At 40.7% G+C, this 23,224-nt stretch overlaps 2 protein-coding genes across 2 annotated transcripts in view; both read left to right on the top strand.

Annotated features, from left to right (window-relative positions):
• Positions 1 to 4,036, top strand: part of LOC122489368 (HLA class II histocompatibility antigen, DR alpha chain) — a 51,036-nt gene extending 47,000 nt beyond the window's left edge. The window contains exon 5 of the mRNA XM_043591087.1: positions 3,630 to 4,036. The gene's annotated coding sequence lies outside the window, so the exon portion shown is untranslated. The remainder of the gene's footprint in view (positions 1 to 3,629) is intronic.
• Positions 426 to 4,036, top strand: LOC122489369 (HLA class II histocompatibility antigen, DR alpha chain-like). Its single transcript, XM_043591088.1, is given in 5 exon segments — positions 426 to 571; positions 1,488 to 1,733; positions 2,196 to 2,477; positions 2,778 to 2,943; positions 3,630 to 4,036. Coding segments are annotated over 4 exon segments (765 nt in total). The 5' UTR covers positions 426 to 489; the 3' UTR covers positions 2,933 to 2,943; positions 3,630 to 4,036.
• Positions 4,037 to 23,224: the final 19,188 nt, after the last annotated feature.

Genomic DNA, 23,224 nt, shown 5'->3' on the forward strand with positions numbered 1-23,224 from the left:
GCATTCTCCATGGCATGACAATTTACCATCTCTTAAGATGGTTTATTAGCCCTGAATTAGCATCCCCAGCTGTCACAGCACAGAGGAATCATCTGTCATTAGCTCTCACTTTGGGGTGTTTCCATTGACTCTCCTCTCACTATTAAGCTTCAAGCACATCTCTTTCTAGCATTTGGGCTGAAATGGAAGAGTCTGTGAGTAACTTCACAACATTCTTAAAAACCTGATGTTTTGTGTTGTTATTTGGTTGTGTGTTTATTTGATTAAGAACTTTATTTCTTTATCTAATGAATGAACTGGTTCCTTTCCTGAACCATTTACAATAGCCCTTCCCTTAGTAACAGATGTGCCATCTCAAAAGGTCTTTGTGATTGGCTGTATCTTAAGTGATTTGAATTTTTAATGTCAGACCTTCTCTTTTCTTCTAGTCTTGTCACTTCTACCCCAGTCTAAGGCTCTACTGCCCCCATCAAAGCACCAAAGAAGAAAATGGCCATAAATGGAGTCCCGGTGCTAGGATTTCTTATCGTGGCTTTCCTGATGTGTCCTCAGGAATCCGGGGCTATCAAAGGTAGGTGCTGAGAGAATCAAATCTAGGGATATGAGCTCTGAAAGCACTGGAGAGATGAACTGTAGACACTTGCAGGACAATCTTTGAAGTGAGCAAAATGATGACAGGTATTATGTTGCTATAAATCTGAAAGTATAGCAAATTGTAGTCTGGAGATGTTCTCAGCTCCTGTACTTAGCTGAATACATGCTGCTTAAATTTTGGCATGTGAATCTTATCAGCATATTTTGAGCACAGATATTATATTGATGATCACTAGAAAGGAACATCGCCCCAGAGCAAAAATCTATCCAGGGAGACAGAATGCCAGGTACCTGATATGAATTGCAGTATATATGTGTATAGATATCAGAACATTTGTTTTCTAGGTAAAGTGAATACAATCTTGTATGTCAATTTTATATCCATTGACCAAAGAGAATTCAATATTTCATTTGATTCCAGAGTTCAGGACATAGCCTTTTAAAGAGTGTCTCCCTATTCTTAAAACTGCAATAGTCTGAGAAATTCACACAACTAAGCCTGAAGTGTATTCAATGGCTAGGAAAATACAGTGAGTGATCAAGCCTTTTTAGCAGCTGCTGGTGAATTTCCAAAGAGTGAATCACTTCACAGCTTGCCACATGGAGCTTAACAACAGCTTCACAAGACTGAGGGATATTCATCCCTCTTTCCCTTCAATCCACCCTCTCTAACTCTGCCCCTTTATTTCTGCCTTAGAACTCTGTTCAGCCTGGATGTCCTCCACCTGACCCTCATCTTCAGACTCATCCCTGCCCTCCATCACTCCTTCACTCTGTATGGTTCCACTCCAGATGGTTCCACTGCCCCTGCCAACATGTTTGTCTCACATACTGGATTATTCTTACTCTCTTCCACCTGGTACCCACTCTGACACCCTTTCCTGCCTTTTCAGAGGAACATGTGATCATCCAGGCTGAGTTCTATCTGAAGCCTGACTCATCAGGAGAGTTTATGTTTGACTTTGATGGTGATGAGATTTTCCACATGGATATGGAAAAGAAGGAGACAGTGTGGCGGCTTGAAGAATTTGGACGTTTTGCCAGCTTTGAGGCCCAGGGTGCCTTGGCCAATATAGCTGTGGACAAAGCTAACCTGGACATCTTGATAAAGCGCTCCAACAACACCCCAAACACCAATGGTAACTTCTACACCGCTAGACATTGCAATCCTAATGTTGAAACAGATGCTTTGGATTGTGTTACATTTTTGTGACTGACTTTCCCTCCCAGGGGCTTAGAGTCGCCATCAGCAAGCCCCTACCTCTCATGCCAAAGGCCCAAGAACAATGTATGAGTTTATTCCTTTCCTGAGGTGCTCACATCTTATCCTCACCACCCACAGTGACTCATACTGTGAGTCATTGCCCCAAATCTATGCCAGGAGAGACAGGAATAAAATTATACCCATTACTTAAAGTATCCCAATATATCTTATACCATAACATTGGTTCCAATTCATGGGGGAGAGTATCAGAGATAGATATCTGAGACTGTGGCATAGATTCTCGGGACACATTTCCAATTGCTTTTTCAAAAGCTTCAGTGGGAGGGAGAGGGTATAGCCTAAGCAGGGAGGCCTAATTTCTGTCATGCGTTCCCAGAACCTCCCAAGGTGACGGTGCTCTCAAACAGCCCTGTGGAACTGGGAGAGCCCAACATCCTCATCTGTTTCATCGACAAGTTCTCCCCACCAGTGATCAATGTCACGTGGCTTCGAAATGGAAAGCCTGTCACCACAGGAGTGTCAGAGACCGTCTTCCTGCCCCGGGAAGACCACCTTTTCCGCAAGTTCCACTATCTCCCTTTCCTACCCTCGGCGGAGGATGTCTATGACTGCAAGGTGGAGCACTAGGGTTTGGATGAGCCTCTTCTCAAGCACTGGGGTATGGACCATCCGTCAATCTCCTTCCTTCTATGGTTTATTCCCATGATGCTTTGTCTGGTGCTTTGAGACCCAGAGTACTGTAACTCATCCATAACCATTGCTACAAATCCTATTCCTTGTCTTATCCCATTATTCAGCTCCCACTTGTTAATCTGCATTCCCTTCATATATCATTCTGTCTTCCTCTTATTTAGGTGACTAATAACTCTTCATTGACTAAATGTCTACATTTGCATCTAAGTGCTTTTCCACACCATGATCATTACTTCTGTACCATACTCTGTTTTATTTTCCCCAGAGTTTGATGCACCAACCCCCCTCCCAGAGACAACAGAGAATATGGTGTGTGCCCTGGGCCTGGTCGTGGGTCTGGTGGGCATCATTGTTGGAACCATCTTCATCATCAAGGGCATGAGCAAGGTCAATGCTGGTGAACGCCAAGGGCCTCTGTGAGGCATCCACAGGTGGGTTTAATGTGGGCAGAGGAAGACATACATGGAGTTTTCCAAGGGTATGAAACAGCACGGGACAGAGGATTGTGATGCCTTTAAAGTGATAAAAGTCATGGCTCTTGCTAGGATATCTTTGCTAGGATAGAGCCAGATATTGACATCATCTGGTATCCCAAAGCTTCAAGATCCCTTATTTCTTTCTGTACATGTGTACCTAGACCAAAACTTGAGTCTTGGAGATTTTCTCCATTACCTAAGACCATTGTTTCACATCAGAGTATTGAATCCAAGTGTTCAAGGAAACATTTGGGCACTTCCTGGTTTGTATTTCCTGAAGCAGACCTTCAGTTAAGAAGGGTTTCCAGAGTTTGGCTCACTTGGGCTTAGGGCAGATTCAGTGCATGAAATGAAATTCTCTTGAAGGTCAATACCTATATTTGCTTCTCTAATCTGAAAAGTGATGTTGAAACTTCCAAGAGAAGGTAAGGCCGTGCTCTGCTCATTCATCCTTACTCAGAGTGTAGGGGATGCAGTTCATGTTGGAACAGTGGCATTCATGTTGTGTTTACTGGACAGATGTGAGAGGAATGTTATGAGGCTTTTCCAAAACAAAGGATTAAGGGAGAAGAAAAAGGATCTGAAAAAAGAGCTTAAAATACTCATCTTAATCTTTAGTAACCATGTATGTCTTTCTACAGGCAATGGCTTTTCCCAAAGAGAAGATCAATGAAGAAATGTGTGCCTTGGAAGCTGTATAAGCCTGGCAATATCCCAATTACTCACCTCACTGAAGACAACTTTTTTTCAGCATTTTCAGCCCTTTAGCTATTCTAAGAAGAATGATGCCTTCCTGATCTGTCCAGGCTCTGCTCTGGAGTTATTCCCTGTTTATTGCCCTTCTTGGGTCTTTTTTTCTCCATTTTCTACCATCATTTGATCATCACCATGTGTTGCCTCTGGAATAGACCCCAGAGGATCCCTTCTCTGCCCAGAAACACTTTGAATGTTCAATTCAAACATCTCTTCACACTTATTGCTTGGGTTTCTCCCAACTGTGATTGTGTTTTTTTTTTAAACACAATAAACTTTTGATGTTCTGAGGGAAGGTTTGGTGTGTAAGCCAGTTCTTCACAGAGACTAGAGAATATATACGATTCTTTCTTCTGAAATGCGTGAATGTTGAATGTCTGTGATAAATTCTGTAAGTAATCAGAAATATCTAGGTTCATTAGGACCATGCCTCACTTGTAGTATCCATAAGCAATTCAGTTGCTGTGATCCAGTCCCCCTATGGAAAACCCTAGAGTAGAGTTCGTTGGGAGATCTCTACTTAGCAATGGTTTCAGGATCTGGTCTTGGTTCTTGAGTCTCCAACCCAATGATATATCTGAATCTTTGGTAGAATGAATACAAAGTGTAGGGTTTAGCCTCAGATAATGAATAAGACTCATGATGGGGAGCAGGTGGGAGTGGAGTAGGGAAGAGAAGAGTAGGAGTCATATACCTTACAGAATTTATGTATCAGTGACACTTATTCCAGGGTTAAGGAAAAATAGGATTGGCCATTGCGTGTCAGCATTACCCATCTAATTAACATGGTCTTGGATGCCCGTTTCATCACCTGGAGAATGGTCTGACTTATTCCTGGAAGACTCTTGTATTGCATATGTATCCCTGAGTATAAACCCCCGGTAAAAAGTGGGAGGTTGGACAGGACATGACATTTAGATGGACTGAAAACATGTTTGAGACACAGAGGGCTATTGCTCTTTATCTATGAAACTCTTACTAAGTGGTTACCAGGGCCTAGCCAATACCTTCCAGATTAATTATCCTGACAGTTTGCTAGAGTGGCAAATAAGGGCAGTTGCAATGATGTCAATTTGGGGTTCAACTTACTCTACCTTTCTTATCTGTGCATTCACTGGTACCCTGCTTAACTAACCTATCTGATTCCTTTCTTGAAGATACTGATGGCAATTTTCCCACACTGAGTTATTATTATAAGAATCAAAGGAAAACTGCAAAAAGACTAAGTACAATGCATGGAAGTAACAATGCTTCAAGAATTATAAATTCCATTATTTTTTCTCAAAATTTCAATACCTGATGATAAAAATCCCGGAAAAGAACAAATCAAGGCAAGATGACTTTGAAGGGTAGCAGAATACATCACCCCAAAATATACCACTTAGCCAAAAGGATCCTTTAGAGCTGAGAAGGTGGTCTTGGGTAATCAAATTGTGTTAGATTGCTTATTGGCTGAAGAAAGAGTCTGTGCCACAGCAGATACCTCCTGTTGCTCCTGGATCAATGCCTCTAATGTTACAGAAACTCAAATACAGGAAAATGACAAACAAGCTTCTTGGCTAAAACACATTGATACCAACTGGTTTGGTACCTGGGGGTCCCGACTAAGAGACATACTTCAGTCCCTTGGTATTCTCCTGATAGTCGTCATGAAGCTGTGCTCTCTCAAGGGGTTTAAACACATGTTTATAATCACCAGCAGTACATCAGATGGTCTCACTGCACTTGGAGAAGCAGAAATGGCATGAACGGTGAGGTGCAAACACCTTCCACGAACCTGATCTGATAACCTAAGAGTTTCACAGGGAAACAAGAATAACTTAAGCCTGATGGTGACTGAGAGAGTCACTAATGCCAAATTTTTGGTCCATCTCTCATGCATGAAAGGATGACCAAAATGGGAGATGATTGGAGTAATTTTACTAGGAGGCTATTAGACAGAGATGGTTCCAACATCTTGGTAACTTACGTAAGCAAACTGAATCCTAAGCCAGACTCTATTCCTGTAAGTGCACTTGTATCCCAGCCAAATTCACCAATAGCCAACTGGGCTTTTCCAAGTCAGACTGAATAAGATATAGCGAATCAGGTAATTTCCATGTTTTGCCTCTGCATCTGCTCTATGAAAGCCTTTCTCCAGTTCCTGTCAGAGTTCCATCTCCAGAGTTCTTTCACCATTTTTGGTTGGCACTGCCAGATTTGAATCATGCTCTCGAACAAGCACTTGGAAGTTATCTCATGCCTCAGTTTATCTTTCAACACCCTATAGTAAGTTTCTAGTTGTGTAAGCTATTGACTCTTGGTTCCATCTCAGGTCGGGATCTCAGGGTCATGAGATGGAGCCCTCCCCGGGGCTCCACAATGGGTATGATGCCTTCTCCAATTGTCTCTACCTCTCTCTCTTCCCTTTCCCACTCCAGCTCTCTCTTTCTCTCTCTCTCTCTCTCTCTCTCTCTCTCTCTCTCTCTCTTCCTCTCTCTCTCTCTTTCCCTCTAAATTAAAAAAAAATTGAAAATATCAAGTTTCTTTAGTTATGGGTTATCAAATCAAAGCCTTGTGTTTAGGAAGTTGATAACAGGCACGGGTGTTTCTTTTACATATTCCTACTTTTTACTATAAAATAAACAGGTGTACAATAGAGAATACACTAAAACTCAGACACATGGAATAAAAAGAAAACATCTCAATCGTCTCATAAAGAAACACATATTTTGAATACTTTCCTTTTGAGGAGTAGTTTTAGCTTTACAGAATAATTGGGCAGAAAGTACAAAGTTCCTAATTTGCATGCCCTCCCCCTCCCCCCTCCCCCCACCACATACAGTTTCTTGTATTAACATGAGTCATTAGTGTGGTACATTTGTTGCAACTGATGAGCCAACATTGATACAGTATTACTCACTGATGTCCATAGTTTAGATTAAGGTTCACTGTTGACATTATACAGGTCTCTGTTTGGCTTTTCCAGGATATCGTAGAATTGAAACCCTACAGTGAGAACTTTTTAGCCTAAGAGAATTCTTTCACTTAGCAATATGCATTTAAGGTTTCACTGCGTGTTTTCAAAGTTTAATAACTTTTTAAAAAATTGCTAAATGATACTTCATTGTATAGTTTTTCCACAGTTTATCCATTCACCTCTCGAAGCTCCAAGTTTCCAATTGTGAATACAGCTGCTATAATCATTCCTGTGCCAGTTTTTGTGTGGATATATGTTTTTAATCCTTTGAGCGAATGCCAATGAGTGTGATTGCAGGACTGCAAGGTAACAGCATGTTTAGCTTTGTAAGAAATCACCATGGTTCCTTCCAGAACAATGGTACCATTTTGCATTACCATCAACAAGGAATGAGAACCCTTACTGTACCACATCCTGGCTGGCTAGCACTTGATGTTGTGAGGGTTCTCGATTTTAGCCAGAAGGCCACCTTTTAACAACTTCTTATTTTGAAATAATTGGGGTTTCACAGGAAGTTGAAAAAGCAACATAGACAGATTCTGTGTATCCTTTTGCCTAGTTTCCCCAAGTGATTACATATTAAATACCTTAAATAACTATAATACAGTCTCAAACCAGGAACCATATCGGTAAAATGTGCATGTCCAGTCGTACGCCTATGTTTCATCCCATGTGTGCTTCTGTGTGACCGCCACCACCGGCAAGCACAGAATTATTCCAGTACCACAGAGATCGCCCTCATGCTGCCCTCTATATTCACAACCACTTCCTTTCAGACCCATCACTCCACACCTGACAACCACTAATCTGTGCCCCGTCTCTGTAACTTGTCATTTTGAGGATGTTAGATGGATGGAATCATTCAGTAGAGGACTTCCTGAGACTGGCCTTTTTCACGGGCACAATGCCCTTGAGAGCCATCCAGGTTGTCAGGTGCTCCCACAGTTTGCTAGTCTTCATTGCTGACAGTGTTCCATTGTATGGACGCACCAGTTTGTTTAACTGTTCACCTACTGCAGGGCCTTTTGGTGGTTTCTAGTTTGGGGTTATAGCAAATGGAACTGCCCTGAACATTTGTGAACAGTTTTGGGTGAATGTAAGTTTTCATTTTCTGACATAAAGCCATGAAATGTGATTCCTGGGTGGGGACTTTTTATGTGTATGCGTAGTTTTTAGGAAACTGCCTAACTATCCTCCAGAGGAGGTTGTACCAGTTCACTTCCCCCATCAGTGCAGGAGACTTCCAGTTTCTCTGCATTCTTCTCATCATTTGGCATTGACGCTATTTCATATGTAAACTATTTCGGTAGGTACATGATATCTCAGCATGTTCTTAATTTGCATTTTCCTCCTGGCTAGTGATGTTGAACATCATTCAATGAGCTTATTTTCTGTATGAATATTCTCTCTGATAAATGTCTCCTCATGTCTTTCATCCATTTTCTAATTAGAGCAGTTGTGTGTGTGTGTGTGTGTGTGTGTGCGCGTGTGTTTCTTTGCCTGTATGTTTATTTACTGGGGAGTCCTGAGAGTTCTTAATAGATTCTAGACACATGGTCTTTTGGCATTTTGGATGTGAAATGTTTTCTTTTAGAAGCTAACCTTTTCTGTCTCTCAATAGGATATCTTATAGAATAGAAGTCTTTAATTGTGATAAAGCCCAATTCATCCATATTTTCCCTTTATGGATGATGCTTTGATGTCAAGTCTAAGAACTCTCCACCAAACTCAAAGGTTTTATCCCAAAGATTTCCTCCCGTTTTCCTCTGAACGTTGTACACTTTACATTTAAATTCATGATTTCATTGAGTGAAAAATTTAAAAAGTGTTAAGACTTGATCTAATGTTTTTCTTTTCCTTTTTTTCCCTTTTTCCTCCAATTTTGTTTGTTTTGTTTTTGTCTATGAATATCCATGTGTTTCAACTCCATTGTTTGAAAATACAATCCATCTTCCTCATAGCTGCATTGTACCTTTGTCAAAAATGAGTTGGGGGCACCTGGATGACTCAGTCTGTTAAGCATCTGACCCTTGATTTCTGCTCAGATCATGATTTCAGGGTTCATGAGTTCGAGCCTCGCATCGGGGCCTGCTTGGTATTCTCTCTCTCTCTCTCTCTCTCTCTCGCTCTCTCTCGCTCTCTCTCTCTCTCTCTGCCCCTCCCCTACTCATGTTATCTCTCTCTCTCAAAATAAATAAATAAACATTGAAAAACAAATAATTAAAACATTTTAAAAATGAGTTAGTGTGGATCTCTTTCTGAATTCTCTACACTGTTCATCTCTGTGCCTGACCCCGCACAACCCCCATTAGCCCTGATCACCTGAGGTATAGAAAAGTCTTCAATTAGTGATCATTCAATTCTATTTTTTTCCTCAAATTTCATTTTATCTATCCTAACTCCATTGTTTTTTCATAAACATTTTAGAATAACTATCTACAACTAATGAAAATTTTGCTGAGATCTGGATATTGCATGAAACTGGGATATCAATTTGGGAGGAGAACTGACATCTTTACTATTCTCGGTTTTCAGCTGATGAACATGGTAAGTCTCTTCATTTAATTACATCTTTGATATCTTTCCTTAGCATTTCTGTTAAGAGTTGTACATGTTCTCCTAGAGTTGTACTTCAGTGTTCCCGTTCTTTTCTTTTCTTTTGGTGAGTGACTGTAAATGGTGTTATATTTTTATTTTTTGTTTTTTTTACTTCATGGCTGTATGTAAAGATACAACTGAGTTTTTCTGTTGATCTTGAATCCTGTCGCCTTGATGAATTCCCTTCTTAGTTCAGAGGTTTTTTTATGTTGGGAAAACACTTTGTTGGGATTTTTTATGGAGACTATCACAACAAATGAGCATAAAGATTGTTTTATTTCTTCCTTTCTGATGTGCCTGTCTTCTGAACAACTCTCATTCATCCTGTTGATGAAAGAGGGGTCCCCCTCCCTAAATAGCATGTGATAGCTGAACATATAACACTCAACATGGACAGATGAGATCGATAGCAAGTTACTACATATACTCACAGCCTGACACAGAAGGACACTTCATTCCTTGTAGAGCCACACGAAGGTTGCATTCAGGAACAGAGTGAATCATTAAGACTGTGGCAGGCAGGCTTTGTAGTAACAAGAAGATGAGGTGCCCCCTGGTTCCCATAGGAGGATGCTTTTGTTTGAATAGTTTCAGGGGCAGACAGACAGGGAAAGGAAGCCTGTAGGTTAAGGATCAGGTGGAGAGCAGCTTTTCAGGCTGGTAAGTAGCTGATAGAAGTCCTTCTTTCTGGGCTGGGGAAAGATACCTGGTACAGGCAGGGACACTCATGGTTATGCTTTTTGCAGCCCTTTTTGAGGCTTTGCAACAAGAGTGAGTGCTTTCTGTCTTGGCGGTGGTGAGGACTGAAGGAGCATTCAAACAAAGGGTTTTGAGAGAAATCACACTTTGGTAAATGCTCCAGGGGACTGAATGCTCCTCATGTTGAAAGTAGAAATCCTCAATGAAGGAAGTCAGAAGAAAGATTTTAAGAGGATTTTACTGAGGATGATTTTAAATGGCCACATGAGGACCCTTTAAACTACCTAATCAGTCTTTCTCTGCATGGCTTATTTCCCTTAGCATAACACTCTCCAGTTCCATCCACGTTGCTACAAAGGCCATATTTCATTCTTTCCAATTGCCAAGTAGTATTCCATTGTGTAATAAACCACCATTTCTTTATCCATTCATCAGTTGATGGACATTTAGGCTCTTTCCATAATTTGGCTATTGTTGAAAGCGCTGCTATAAACATAGGGGTACAAGTGCCCCTATGCATCAGCACTCCTGTATCCCTTGGGTAAATTCCTAGCAGTACTATTCCTGGCTCATAGGGTAGGTCTATTTTGATTGTTTGAGGAACCTCCACACTGTTTTCCAGAGCGGCTGCAGCAGTTTGCATTCCCACCAACAGTGCTCTCTGTCTCACTCTGTCTCTTTCTGTCTCTCTCTGTTTCAAAATAAATAAATAAACTATATATATAAACATAATTATGATTGGCTCAATGTCAGAGTTTATCTTCTTAGGTGAGTCACATTCCTAATTGATACAGTACATGAACCTTGTTGACAATTTTAAATATCTAGAAGTGGTGTATATGATTGTAGTTTTCCTTCAGGTGAGTAGTATGTTCAGTGTTATATTTATGACTTGAAAACTTAACAGCCATAGAATTAAACTGTATAGTCTATTATCATAGTGGGTAAAATCAATTCCCTCTCATTTTAGGTCAAAAAGGGAGAAATTCATTAAGAAAGAAGTAAAGAATAAAAAATATCAGAGATATGTGTATGACATAAAATACAGATGGTAGAACTCTCCAAACTTAAAAAATGAGAAAGCAAATGGATTTAAAAAATTAAGTCACATAAGGGCGCCAGGGTGGCTCAGTCGGTTGGGCATCCAACTTTGGCTCAGGTCATGATCTCGCGGTTTCTGAGTTCAAGCCCCATGTTAGGCTCTGTGCTGACAGCTCAGAGCCTGGAGCCTGCTTTGGATTCTGTGTCTCCCTCTCTCTCTGACCCTCCCTGGCTCATGCTCTGTCTCTCTGTCTCTCTCTCTCTCTCAAAAATAAATAAACATTAACAAAATTTAAAAAATTAAGTCACATATGATCTATAATGTGATACAATGATATTCTCTTATTTTAAAAAAGAGAAAATAGGAATGACACATAATACATAAAGTAAAGGAATACAAAAGCAATAAAAAATCAATTTTACCCAAACAGGAAATGTGACAAAAATGATAATGTATTTTAAAATGTACAATGTTGCTATAATAATATTGTTTAAAAATGTTGTAGTAGCCATGAAAATTAATGGTTTAGACAAAAATTTGCCAAAATACATATTAAAAACCCCCAGATATTTGGAAACACTTGGATAATGGATTATGGCTGACTTTTAATTCTTCACTGAAATTTTCCTTATGTTCACAGGTTTCTGCCACAAACGGATGTTAGGTCAAATGTTAATATTTTCTTTTTAAAAATCATACCCTCTATGATAAGTCAAAAGAACAGGAAAAACAAAAGTTTAAAAAATAGCATGATCGTACGGGCGCCGGGGTGGCTCACTGGGTTAAGCATCCGACTGTGGCTCTGATCTTGGTCTCACAGCTGGTGGGGTCCAGCCCCACGTCAGGCTCTGAGATATAGCTCAGAGCCTGGAGCCTTCCTCGGATTCTGTGTCTCCTCCTCTCCCTGCCCCTCCCCTGCTCATGCTCTGTCTCTCTCCCTCTCAAAAATAAGTAAACATTAAAAAGGAAAAAGGATAGAATGATTGCAAATAATTTAAATGGAAATTATAATGTGGAGTAGTATAGTATATATGACATGTTTTCTATGGGCAGAGAAACAAATTGGTCCCCAAGTTCTCATAAAATACAATATGAAACATATATAAACCACAATAAAAACCTTAATACATTCTAAAAGAGAATTTCTTACATGTTCTTTAAACATGATTTTAAACTGTACCAAGAGTGAATAACATCTACATAGAAGACAATATTTCCTGAAATTTGACTGGTTAGAGACTTAGCAAATAATTAAATGAACAGTCTTACATATAATTGTGTTTTACATTTCAATGTTTTTCTTTATTCACCAAAGCTGTAATGGAACTTTTTATTTTTTTTTTATTTTTTTAAATTTTTTTTTTCAACGTTTATTTATTTTTGGGACAGAGAGAGACAGAGCATGAACGGGGGAGGGGCAGAGAGGGAGACACAGAATCGGAAACAGGCTCCAGGCTCTGAGCCATCAGCCCAGAGCCCGACGCGGGGCTCGAACCCACAGACCGCGAGATCATGACCTGGCTGAAGTCGGACGCTTAACCGACTGCGCCACCCAGGTGCCCCTGTAATGGAACTTTTTAAAACTGAAGGTGAAAACAATGAACTAATTATTCACCTCAAAGTTTAAAAAAAGACAATAAAGCCAACTCCATGAATTAGGGAGATTTGAATATTAAAGTTATAATGAAAACAAATCCATTGCGAAATAAAACACTTAAGATCATATAAAATTGTGTGCTTAAGAAGTGATATGACAGATACATGGAGGTTTTAAAGAATTTAGGAGAGTATCAGGTAATATATCACACCAAACAATTAAAAGTAATATGAATGATTTTGTGGGGAAATAAAAACTGCCTAAATTAATCCAAGAAAATGACAGAAATAGAATAGAGATGCAAACACGAATTACATTTTTTCCATTTAAAATACCTCTAGGAAATGTATCAGACTCATATCAATTTTCTTTTTCTTGTTTTTCAAAATAGAGATAATTCTTATACCGTATCAGCTATCAGGTCTTCCAGAGCTAAGAACAGATTGACTTTATTTTATAAAACTAGGGAAGTACTCACACCAAATCACACTTCCCAGCGTACGTAACTAATACTCATCGGAGAAAGTTCCAGCTCACCAGGATCTCCCAGAAAGGAGTTTATTGCTTTTGTCTGGTTCCCCAGTGTTTGCAGCTGCTGCCAGGGTCCACCCCTATCTTGCTCCACTCTGGTAGCCAGTGGGACTTCTGCTCATGGGTCCTACAGGACTGTAACCAATGGAGAAAGAGTTCTTAGCCAGCTACCACGGTCAGGGCACAGCAAGAGGCAACTGATCAAGGAGTCCATCTTTTCTGCCCAGGGGACACTCCTTGATCATCTGGCTCTTTGTGGCCAGGGGCCTTGCATTTCTGAACTGTAACTATTGGAGAGAACATTCTTGGCAGACTAACATCCCCAGGGCACTATGCAGAGAGCAGGCTGAAACCCACCCACAGTCTTTCTATGAAAGGGGCCATTTGCTTGTCTTGGAACTTTGGTCTGGGAAACATGTTTGGCTGACATCTAGGAGCCTGTGGAGGTGCACTCAGGGGACAGAGGCCGGTGGGTGACATCGTTTCCCTCTCCCTCTGCCTCGCTCCAGGGACTCCTGCTCTTGTCCAGAAAGGAACTTGTACACTCAACTGGAATGGCTTTGGGACTGTCACCCAAGGGGACACAGCTAGTGGCCAGCCGCACTGACATTTGTTGTCCCCCAGCACTGTATGTATTTGTACACTTTGAAACCTGCTGCCTATCTGGCTTCCAATCAGCCTGAATCTAGGTGCCAACTGACACCCTCCCTCTGGGGCATCCCCAGGGCTTGCCATACCCTCAAATGCCGGGAACCACTAAAATACAATCGGCTGCTTGGACAGTCACCAAAGTTTGAGAGACCATCAAATGCTAGTGCAGGTGTGAATGAGAAGGTGTATCTACAAGGGGCCACTTCTGCAACCCTGGGTGAAGTGCCTGTTTTATCTGATGCAGAGAAACCAACAAAGAGAGCCAGGCAAAATGGAGAAACAGAATATGTTCCCAAGGAAAGAACAAGATAAAACAGCAGAAAATTCCTTAATGAAATGGAGATATTTACCTTATCAAAGTTTCAAACACTGGTAATAAAGGTGCTCACCAAACTAGATGAAGAATAAGCACACAAAGAACTTCAACAAAGAGTTAGAAAAAATAAGAAAGTACCAAACACAAGCATTTTGTACCCGGCATGTTGCTTTTGGGGTCCATCCAAGTTTTTGCATCCATCGGTGGTTTGGTTTTTTTACTGCTATTTCATGGGATGGATGTACCACCATTTGTTTAATCAGGACCTATTGAGCAAAATGTAGCTGTTTGTACTTTTCAACTATTACAAGAAAAGTTACTGTAAATATTTATATAGAAGTTTTTGGGCTTTGTATAAATGTAAATGTTCACTTTTTTGAAATAATGCCTATGACTGCAGTCTCTGGATCATGTGGTAAGTACACATTTCAGTTTTTTAATTTTTCTTTGGTTTGGCTTTTTTTTCCCCCAAGTTTTTATTTAAATTCCAGCTAGTTAACATACAGTGTGATATCAGTTTCAGGTGTACAATATAGTGGTTCAACACTTCATTACAACACCCCAGGCTCATCAAAAGTGCACTCCTTAAATCCCCATCACCAGTTTCGCCCATCCCCCTGCCCACCTCCCCTCTGCTAACCATCAGCTTGTTCCCTATAGTTATCAGTCTGTTTCTTGGTTTGCCTCTGTCTCCTTTGCCCTATGACTGTATGTTTTCTTTCTTAAATTCCACATATGAGTAAAATCATATGGTATTTGTTTTTCTCTCACTGACTTAATATTTTAGCTGCAAATGACAAGATTTCATTCTTTATTATGGTGTGGAATATTTCATTGTATACATGTGCTACATCTTCTTTATCCATTCTTCAGCCTATGGACATTCAGGCTATTTTCATAATTTGGCGATGTAGATAACGCTACTTACATAGGGGTGCATGTATCCCTTTGAATTAGTAGTTTTGCATCCTTTGGATAAATACCTAGTCATGAAGTGGCTGGATTGTAGGGTAGGTTTATTTTTAACTTTTTGAAGGACCTCGAAATACTTTTCAGAGTGACTGCACAGTTTTCATTCCCACCAAAGTGCAAGAGGGTTCCCGTGTCTCCATTTCCTTCCCAATACCTGATGTTTCTTCGGTTGTTGATTTTAGCCATTCTGACGGTGTGCAGTGATATTTCATTTGTATTACCCTGATGATGAGTGATGTTGAGCATCTTTTCACGTGTCAGTTGGCATGTGTATGTCTTTCTTTGGGAAAATGTCTGTTCATGTCTTCTGCCCATTTTTAATTGGATTTTTTGGTTTCGGGTGTTGAGTTTTGAAAGTGTTTATATATTTTGGATACTCACCCTTTAGCATGTAGGTCATTTGCAAGTATCTTCTCTCGTTCTGTAGGCTGCTTTTAGCTTAGCTAAAAAGGCAACATTTCATGTATAGTAAACAGCCCATCTATTTACAGAGTGGCTATACACTTTTGAATTCCTCCCAGCAACTTTTGAAAGGTCTAGTTTCCCCACGTCTTTGCTAGCACTTTGTATTGTCACTATTTTCTTAGCTGGTTAAATAGGTGCAGTGATTCCTTACTGTGGTCTGAATTTGCATTTCCCTAAAATTTGTGATGCTGAACATTTTTTCACCTCTTTTCCTTGCCATCCAATATCCTCTACAAGAAGATTCTGTCCCTTGGTCCCTATATCCATCTCTCTACCAATGCCACAAAGGTTTACTTGGTTACTATAGATATAGAATAAGACTTCTATAATCTATGACTGACAAAAATGTGGGAAAATATCCCTTTGTAAACAAACATTTATCTTTTTCTCCCTACCTGATTTCTCTATAATTTAGAAACTCTCCGTGAGTATTGATAATTTCATGGCAATGATAGTTACTTGCAGAAGGTCAGTAAGAATCTATTTCCCTTGTAACAGGAAACATTGATCATACCACCAAGTCTTTGACTGGAATGTCGTATTTGGGGAAGATATGCACAAACTCAGATATGACCAGACACCTTTGAGTTACTAAGGTTGAATTTTTGGAATCAATGAAACCCCTTGGAAAAATTACCCTGGTATCTTGTTTATAGGGTTCCCAGTAGCACAAACAAGTAAAGCTATTACCTAGCTGCTCAGAAACCTGGCATATTTGGAAGAACCTTAAGAAGAGAGGAAATCACCCAAATCTATAGGGATTGAAACTGAATCTGATGCTAAGTATTTATTCTGACTCTTACCCTCAAAAGGCTACTCTAAGCTCAATCTGAAATTCCTTAGGAAAAGTTTCATAGCAAAGCAGATTAAAAAAAACTTATGGGGCTGCCTGGGTGGCACAATTGGTTAAGCCTCCATTTGGCTCAAGTCAAAATCTCACAGTTAGTGGGTTTGGGTCCTGCATTGAGCTCTGTCCTGATGGCTCAGAGACTGGAGACTGCTTTGGATTCTGTGTCTACCTGTCTCTCTGCCCATCCCCTATTCAGGTTCTGTCTGTCTGTCTCCCTCTCTCTCAAAAACAAATAAACATTTAAAAAATCAGAAAAAAAAAACTTACATGGCCAGTCAGTATTCTTGATATATTTAAGTAAGTAATTAGGTCAAGTTTATTATAACAGGACTTATTTTACATAAAAAATTAGTCTTAATTTGGCTATCTTTGATGGAAATGAGGGTGATTTTTAGGGAGAAAAAAACATGTTTCTGAAACACACTTCCATGGGTGTTAGATTCTAGTTCAGATTCCTTGTCTTTGAGTATTTGTTGTTTATGCAACTGAGCTTGGATCCTAAATTCTTCTGGTCTCCTGAATCTCTGGCTAGTTTTCTAACTGTCTGCATTCACAGCATAGGCCTAACTTGGAGAGCCCACCTGCAGGACCACCGCCTAAAATGAGACAACTGTTTAAATGAACTGACCCAATTTACCTCATTATAAATCGTGGAATAAGATGCTAACACTGTACATGGAAGTTCCAAAATAATGGCTCTATGCAGGGTGGGGGCTGAGCCTGGTGCTAGGGAATATTTGCCATTGGGAGCAAGGCAGTTTCATTCCTGAAATCCTGATCCATGCCCTTTGTTAACAGGCAGTAGCTAGAGTGTTCATTACTCCTACCCCGCAACAATGAGGAATGGTGAAAACAGTGGGGATTTGAAGCCAGAATCCATCTTGTCAGTTCAAATGGAAGAATGAGCAGTAGAGGTCACATCCCCCCAGGCACAGCTGGACTGCCAAGGAACACATACAACTAGGCTCAAAGCAAAAGAATGTTTGCTTATCATTCAAAGGAACCTATAAGACAAATAGCCAGCATATGCTAGAGATGTAATCCCTAGATGCAACCTTACTAGCTTAACATAAGAATGTATTAAAGACTTTCTCGCCAGATAGTTCCCTCAAAGGTTGGTCTCCACAACTAAGAGAGGTGTTTGGATTCCTTCAGGCCACACTAACAGCAGGAAAACCGGCAGCATGTGAACATCTAATAAATAACACCCTCAGAGCTGGGGCACTGTGGGTATGGGGACTGTCAGGAGGCTTGAGGCCTATTCAGTGGCAGGAGGAACTCATTTTGCATTTGCCAGAAACCTCCACATGCAAAGACTTTAGTACATGGGAAATTGGCTCCAAATGCCCCCTCCCCTCACCCTTGGTGGCTTGGTGTCCTAACTCACTGGGCCAAGGGGTCACATCAGGTGCTGCCTTTGACCCCTTGTTCTATATTGGTCAGGACCAAAACATGGACACAACTAACTGCTTCTGGATAGCTGATATTTGGTACTACAGTGGAATTATTTCTATGAGTGGCACCCAAAACACCCGTGTATAGACACAGCCTATGACAATATTAGGACAAAATATCTGCTAACTTCCCCCAGGAAGGATATCTACGCCAGGGTATTCGCTCCTGGGAACCAAACAGCTACTGTGTTGTTGCTAAATGAAGACTTGATCTATGAATTGCCTTTAAACATTTGTCTTGTCTCCCCTGATCTCACACTGCTGATGTCCCTCCCTGTTGCCTGTCAAAGGCCACCAGTGAGGTTGAAATTCACAATTGCTCCCACTGCCAGGTCTGTGGAATGCTGAGCATGTTGTCCCATATGCAGAAGATTATCAATCATGTAGAGAAGATCTCTTTTGCTGATGCCTTCTCTAGATGGTTCACCTCTTCACTGACTTGCTGGGGAACTATAGTCTTAAGTATTTTCTTTTGTCTTAAGTATATCAACTTCACGTTGCCATGTATGTAAGTCACTTCCTCATATCCGACTCTAGGGTAATCATGGAAGAATGGCACATAAAATACTGTACAGGCTATAAAGTTGCTTGGGGTGGAGAGTAGGAGTGCTGAGAATACTCCTTCTTCGGCCTGCCATCTTGCCCGTGTCCCCCATTGACCTCTCTCAGGGCTACGTGTCCCAGGCCCCTTGGACATTAATGTATATGCCTTAGAATGGCAGACCATGACCACAATGCAGGGAGATTTGTTCCGGTCCTGTATATCTCTGTTTAGATAACTATTAGAAGTAACACAGTTTCTCCCCTTGTCATGAGCATGCTATGAAAGCATACACTCCCGTTGTGTCTTTCCACAATGTCAGCTTTACTCAGTCATGAAATAAAGTGAATCATATTTATAAGCAGGTTCAGAATTCCAAACTCAATGACATTTCACCATGTGATTAAACTTGGCTTCTGACAGGGCATCCAGCAGAAATGAGACAAATCACACAACACACAAGATAACAAAAGGGTGTAGGAAGTTAACAAACCACACATGAAGTGCGTCTGTGGGGAAGCCTTTGAGAGACCGTGGTCAGGTCCTGGTCAGCTCTCAGCACTTACTGCTTATTATGTTCAAGCAGTGAAGGATTTCCCTTCTGCCTGGAGATCAATCGGGCAGAGTCTTCGACAGCAGTTGCCTTTTTATTTATTTTTTTTTCAACGTTTATTTATTTTGGGGACAGAGAGAGACACAGCATGAATGGGGGAGGGGCAGAGAGAGAGGGAGACACAGAATCGGAAACAGGCTCCAGGCTCTGAGCCATCAGCCCAGAGCCTGACGCGGGGCTCGAACTCGCGGACCGTGAGATCGTGACCCGGCTGAAGTCGGCCGCTTAACCGACTGCGCCACCCAGGTGCCCCACCAGCAGTTGCCTTTTTAAAGTGGTCAGACACAGAGGGGTCATGTCCGAAAAGTCTGAGAGTTGGCTGCAAAAATCCTCCCCTTTTTATAGGGATTTAATTAGCCTTGGGCTCTGGCAGACCTCCTCTGCTTCTGCTCGTTATCACTTCTGGAGTGGCAGCTGATGCTGGTCCCAGTGATATCTCCCAGTGCAGTACCTTTAACTGCTTTTGTCATTGCTTTGACCTGGGCTCCTGCTTGACACGAGAGTCTCGATTTTGCTGTCTCCTTCCTATTGTACACATGGTGTCACAAGGTCTATTAAATGTTACCAATTAACTTTGTCAAACCCTTTGATCTCACTACAATGCCCTCCGCATGTCCCCTCACTCTGTAAAATCGACTAAGGTCCAGACTTCAGAAAGACTAGCTGCACAGCTGTCTGGATCACCATCTATAAGTTGGCGCTCCTCCCTGTAAGTTATCCTGAATAAGTCTGTGTAAACTGGATGGAGTTGCCTACTTCATTTTTCAATCAAAGAAACTTCACGGTCTGCAGGAGCCTTCACACTCCCTCCACTCACCAACAATCCTGAAATTGGGAATTTGTGTTTTGTCTCCTTTGTTGTAAGTCTTCCTAAATGTTTCTTAATTACATCTTTTTTTTTTTTTTTCAACGAACAAGCTCAATGTGTCATGGAGTTTTTCTATTGTCTTCTTTTCCCAATTTTGTTTCTTTCTGTTCTTACAGGTACTACTTGTTTTCTTCAGTTTCCTTTAGGCTATTTTGCTGCTATTTCTACATTATTGAGGTGGGAACATAGATTATTGATACGTGATTTTTTCTCTTTTTTAACACAATTTCAAGTAAATTAATATAGACTTTAGTATTGGTTTCAGAGGTAGAATTCAGTGATTCATCACTTACATATAACATCCAGTGTTCATCCCAACAAGTGCCCTCCTTAATGCTCATCACCCATGTAGCCCATCCCTCCAAACACCTCCCTCCATCAACCCTCAGTTGGCTCTCTATATTTAAGTCTTTCATGGTTCGCATCACTCTCTGTTTTATCTTTTAAATTTTCCTTCCCTTCCCCTATGTTCACCCGTTTGTTTCTTAAATTTCACATGAGTAAAAGCATGTGATATTTGTCTTTCTCTGACTGACTTATTTCCCTTAGCGTGATACATTCTAGGTCCATCCACATTATTGCAAATGGCACGATTTCTTTCATTTTTATTGCTGAGTAATATTCCATTATATATATTCATATATGCCACTTTTCCTTTATCCATTCATCAGTTGATGGACATTTGAGCTCTTTCTACAATTTGTTTACTGTTGATAGTGATGAGGGAAACAAAGGCCAGGGAAATTTTGCTTAAATGAAATCTCCTTACAGTTTGCTGCCCACCGATAGACATCTGAAACATGCAAAGTATGACCTTGCTCCAGGAACTCAGGGCTGCCTTACTTGCTTGATGTTTTTTGTTTACCTAAAAGTAAACTTATCTTCACAGCAGCTAGGCCCTCAAGGTCCTGAAAGCCTTGCTTCCAAATTCGTTAGAGACTTACACTATCCCTGGCCCCCACTAACTTAAAAACATATCATTAGTCACTCCTCACAACCTCAGTGCAGCTCTTTTTGTCCACAAGTCCTGTCGCTGTGCTTTAATAAAATCACACTTTTGCACCAAAGATGTCTCAAGAATTCCCTCTTGCCATTTGCTCAAGAGCCCCATCATATTGGCACTCTTATGTGAGGCTTTCTGAGTCTTTTCATCCGTACTCTGAGCCTTGGTTCAAACTTGGTGAGAACTTTCTCTTTTCTTCCTTTACTCTCATTTCAGGGGCTTTTCAAGGACTGGGCTCTTATTGGAACACTTTCATGTCGATTTCTCAGTCTATAATCCTCTAGCCCACGTCTACTCTCCAGAGAGGAGAAAACCTGCCTTTCAGCTGGAAGTTAGTACCCTAGCCAGAATGGTATTAAGACCCAGAAACTTGATGCCCTCTCTTTATTCCTGTCTTTATACAACGTTGTCTTTCTTGGGCATGGGACAGCCACCTAAGAAACTGGCACAGCTCCCAATCTTATGACTCCTGTTGAGGTTCCTCCTTATTGGTCTAATGTGATCCCCTCCACATCCCTAGTCTAGCCACTTCTGGCCACAAGACCTCCACTAGAAGCCTGCCAAAACCAGTACCCAATTGAAGTAAAACCCAACCGGGGACCATTTCCTACGAAAGTTGGATGTAAAGACAATACGTGTCGGAATGTCTCTTAGATCATGATGGATTTCTATGTTTACTCTTTTCTGTCAGTGTCCTGTAGTAACTACTTAAATTACAGAATTGGGTAATTCCCCCTTGTAAACCATTTCTAGTGTTTTCCATGGGTTAAAAACGGCACAGCCTTCAAGGAAACTAAGGCATGACCTTCATGGCATGCTCCTCAAAACAAAGTAAACGAAGACACGGCCTTCTACAGCCTGGCCTTTTATGGTACAGCTTTCCAGGTACAGCACCACACAGTATTTCTGTTCATATCACAGGCACACATTTATAGCCAAGGATTCAATGGAGAAGCGAAGGGACACTAGCATCCCTTCTCCATTATCTTTGAAAATTTTCTGGAAAATATATTTTTCCTTACAAAATTAAGTCTCGGCATGTTAATTTCTAAGAGCAAACAAATAATCTTCTTCTTCAGTTGCTGTTTGTAATTGGGTTTATAGCTGCCATTTAATACTCCCTGTTAAAAAAAATCATAAACTGATGCTTCCCCTCAACAATGTATCATCCTTTATGAGGAGATAAGTTAAAATACTAACAATCTAGGGGTGCCTGGGAGGCTCAGTTGGTTAAGCATCTGACTTCAGCTCAGGTCATGATCTCACCACTCCTGAGTTTGAGCCCCTCTTCGGGGGCTCTGTTGTGACAGTCCAAGCCTGGAAACTGCTTCCAATTCTGTGTCTCCCTCTCTCTCTGACCCTCTCCTGCTTACACTCTGTCTCTTTCTCTCAAAAATAAATAAACATTAAAAAATCTTTTTTTTAAAAAATAGTAACATTCTGAGAGTACCAGATACTATAGTTTCCTTGCCTGAAATTGTTCTCATCTATCCCATCTAATATTTCTTCCTTTCCAAAGAAAATTATTTGCTCCCATCTTTCCAACGCATCAGGTGAGGCAAGCCCATCGCCGAAAAGGATGAAGCATGATTTGTCTGAGCCTATCGCTGTAATCCTGTGGTCCTCTCAACATGTGGGAAGTAGGTCTACTGGGGACACCTGAAAAAGGTATAGGTCACTCTTATAAAAGCATACAAGAGCAGTTCCCTTTTCCTGCCTTTGGAAATTATGAGATACAATGAAGCATAAAGCTGCTGCACCATCCTACTACCATTTTAGGAACACTGACAAGTGGTGTGCGATAAGGAGATGAGGCCAAAAGACCCAGCATCACTGGTGACACCACTGGCCTGATGAATTGACCAGTCTGGAGATGAAGTACCTTGGGTCTATCTGCTCTGTGAGACAAGTAGTTAAAGATAAATAAAGTCAAATAGATTGGGTTTTTCCATTAGCAACACAAAGCATCTCCACTGAAATACTCCTGCCATACATTTTAATTCTATATTATAATGTCACACCATAGGTCTCAGATAAAATGAGACAATTCACTTATTCATCTTGGGGAACAAAACAAAGTAAAGTTGCAACCCTGGGATCAACAGAACTTACCCCAACCATATAAATATTGCATACGTTACTGTTAGTTATTAACTTCCCAGGCGATGATAACCTGTTTCACACAAATAGTGCATAATATATGACTGAAATATACACAAACTTTGAGTTGGCTTGAAATTTATAGCTGTCTCTGATCGTGGAGAAATTGTCTGAGTGTCTATTACCTTGAAATAAACTTCTGAATCTGTTGTCTGCTCTTTAGG

This window comes from Prionailurus bengalensis, chromosome B2 (genome assembly GCF_016509475.1).
Source record: "Prionailurus bengalensis isolate Pbe53 chromosome B2, Fcat_Pben_1.1_paternal_pri, whole genome shotgun sequence".
NCBI lineage: Eukaryota > Metazoa > Chordata > Mammalia > Carnivora > Felidae > Prionailurus > Prionailurus bengalensis.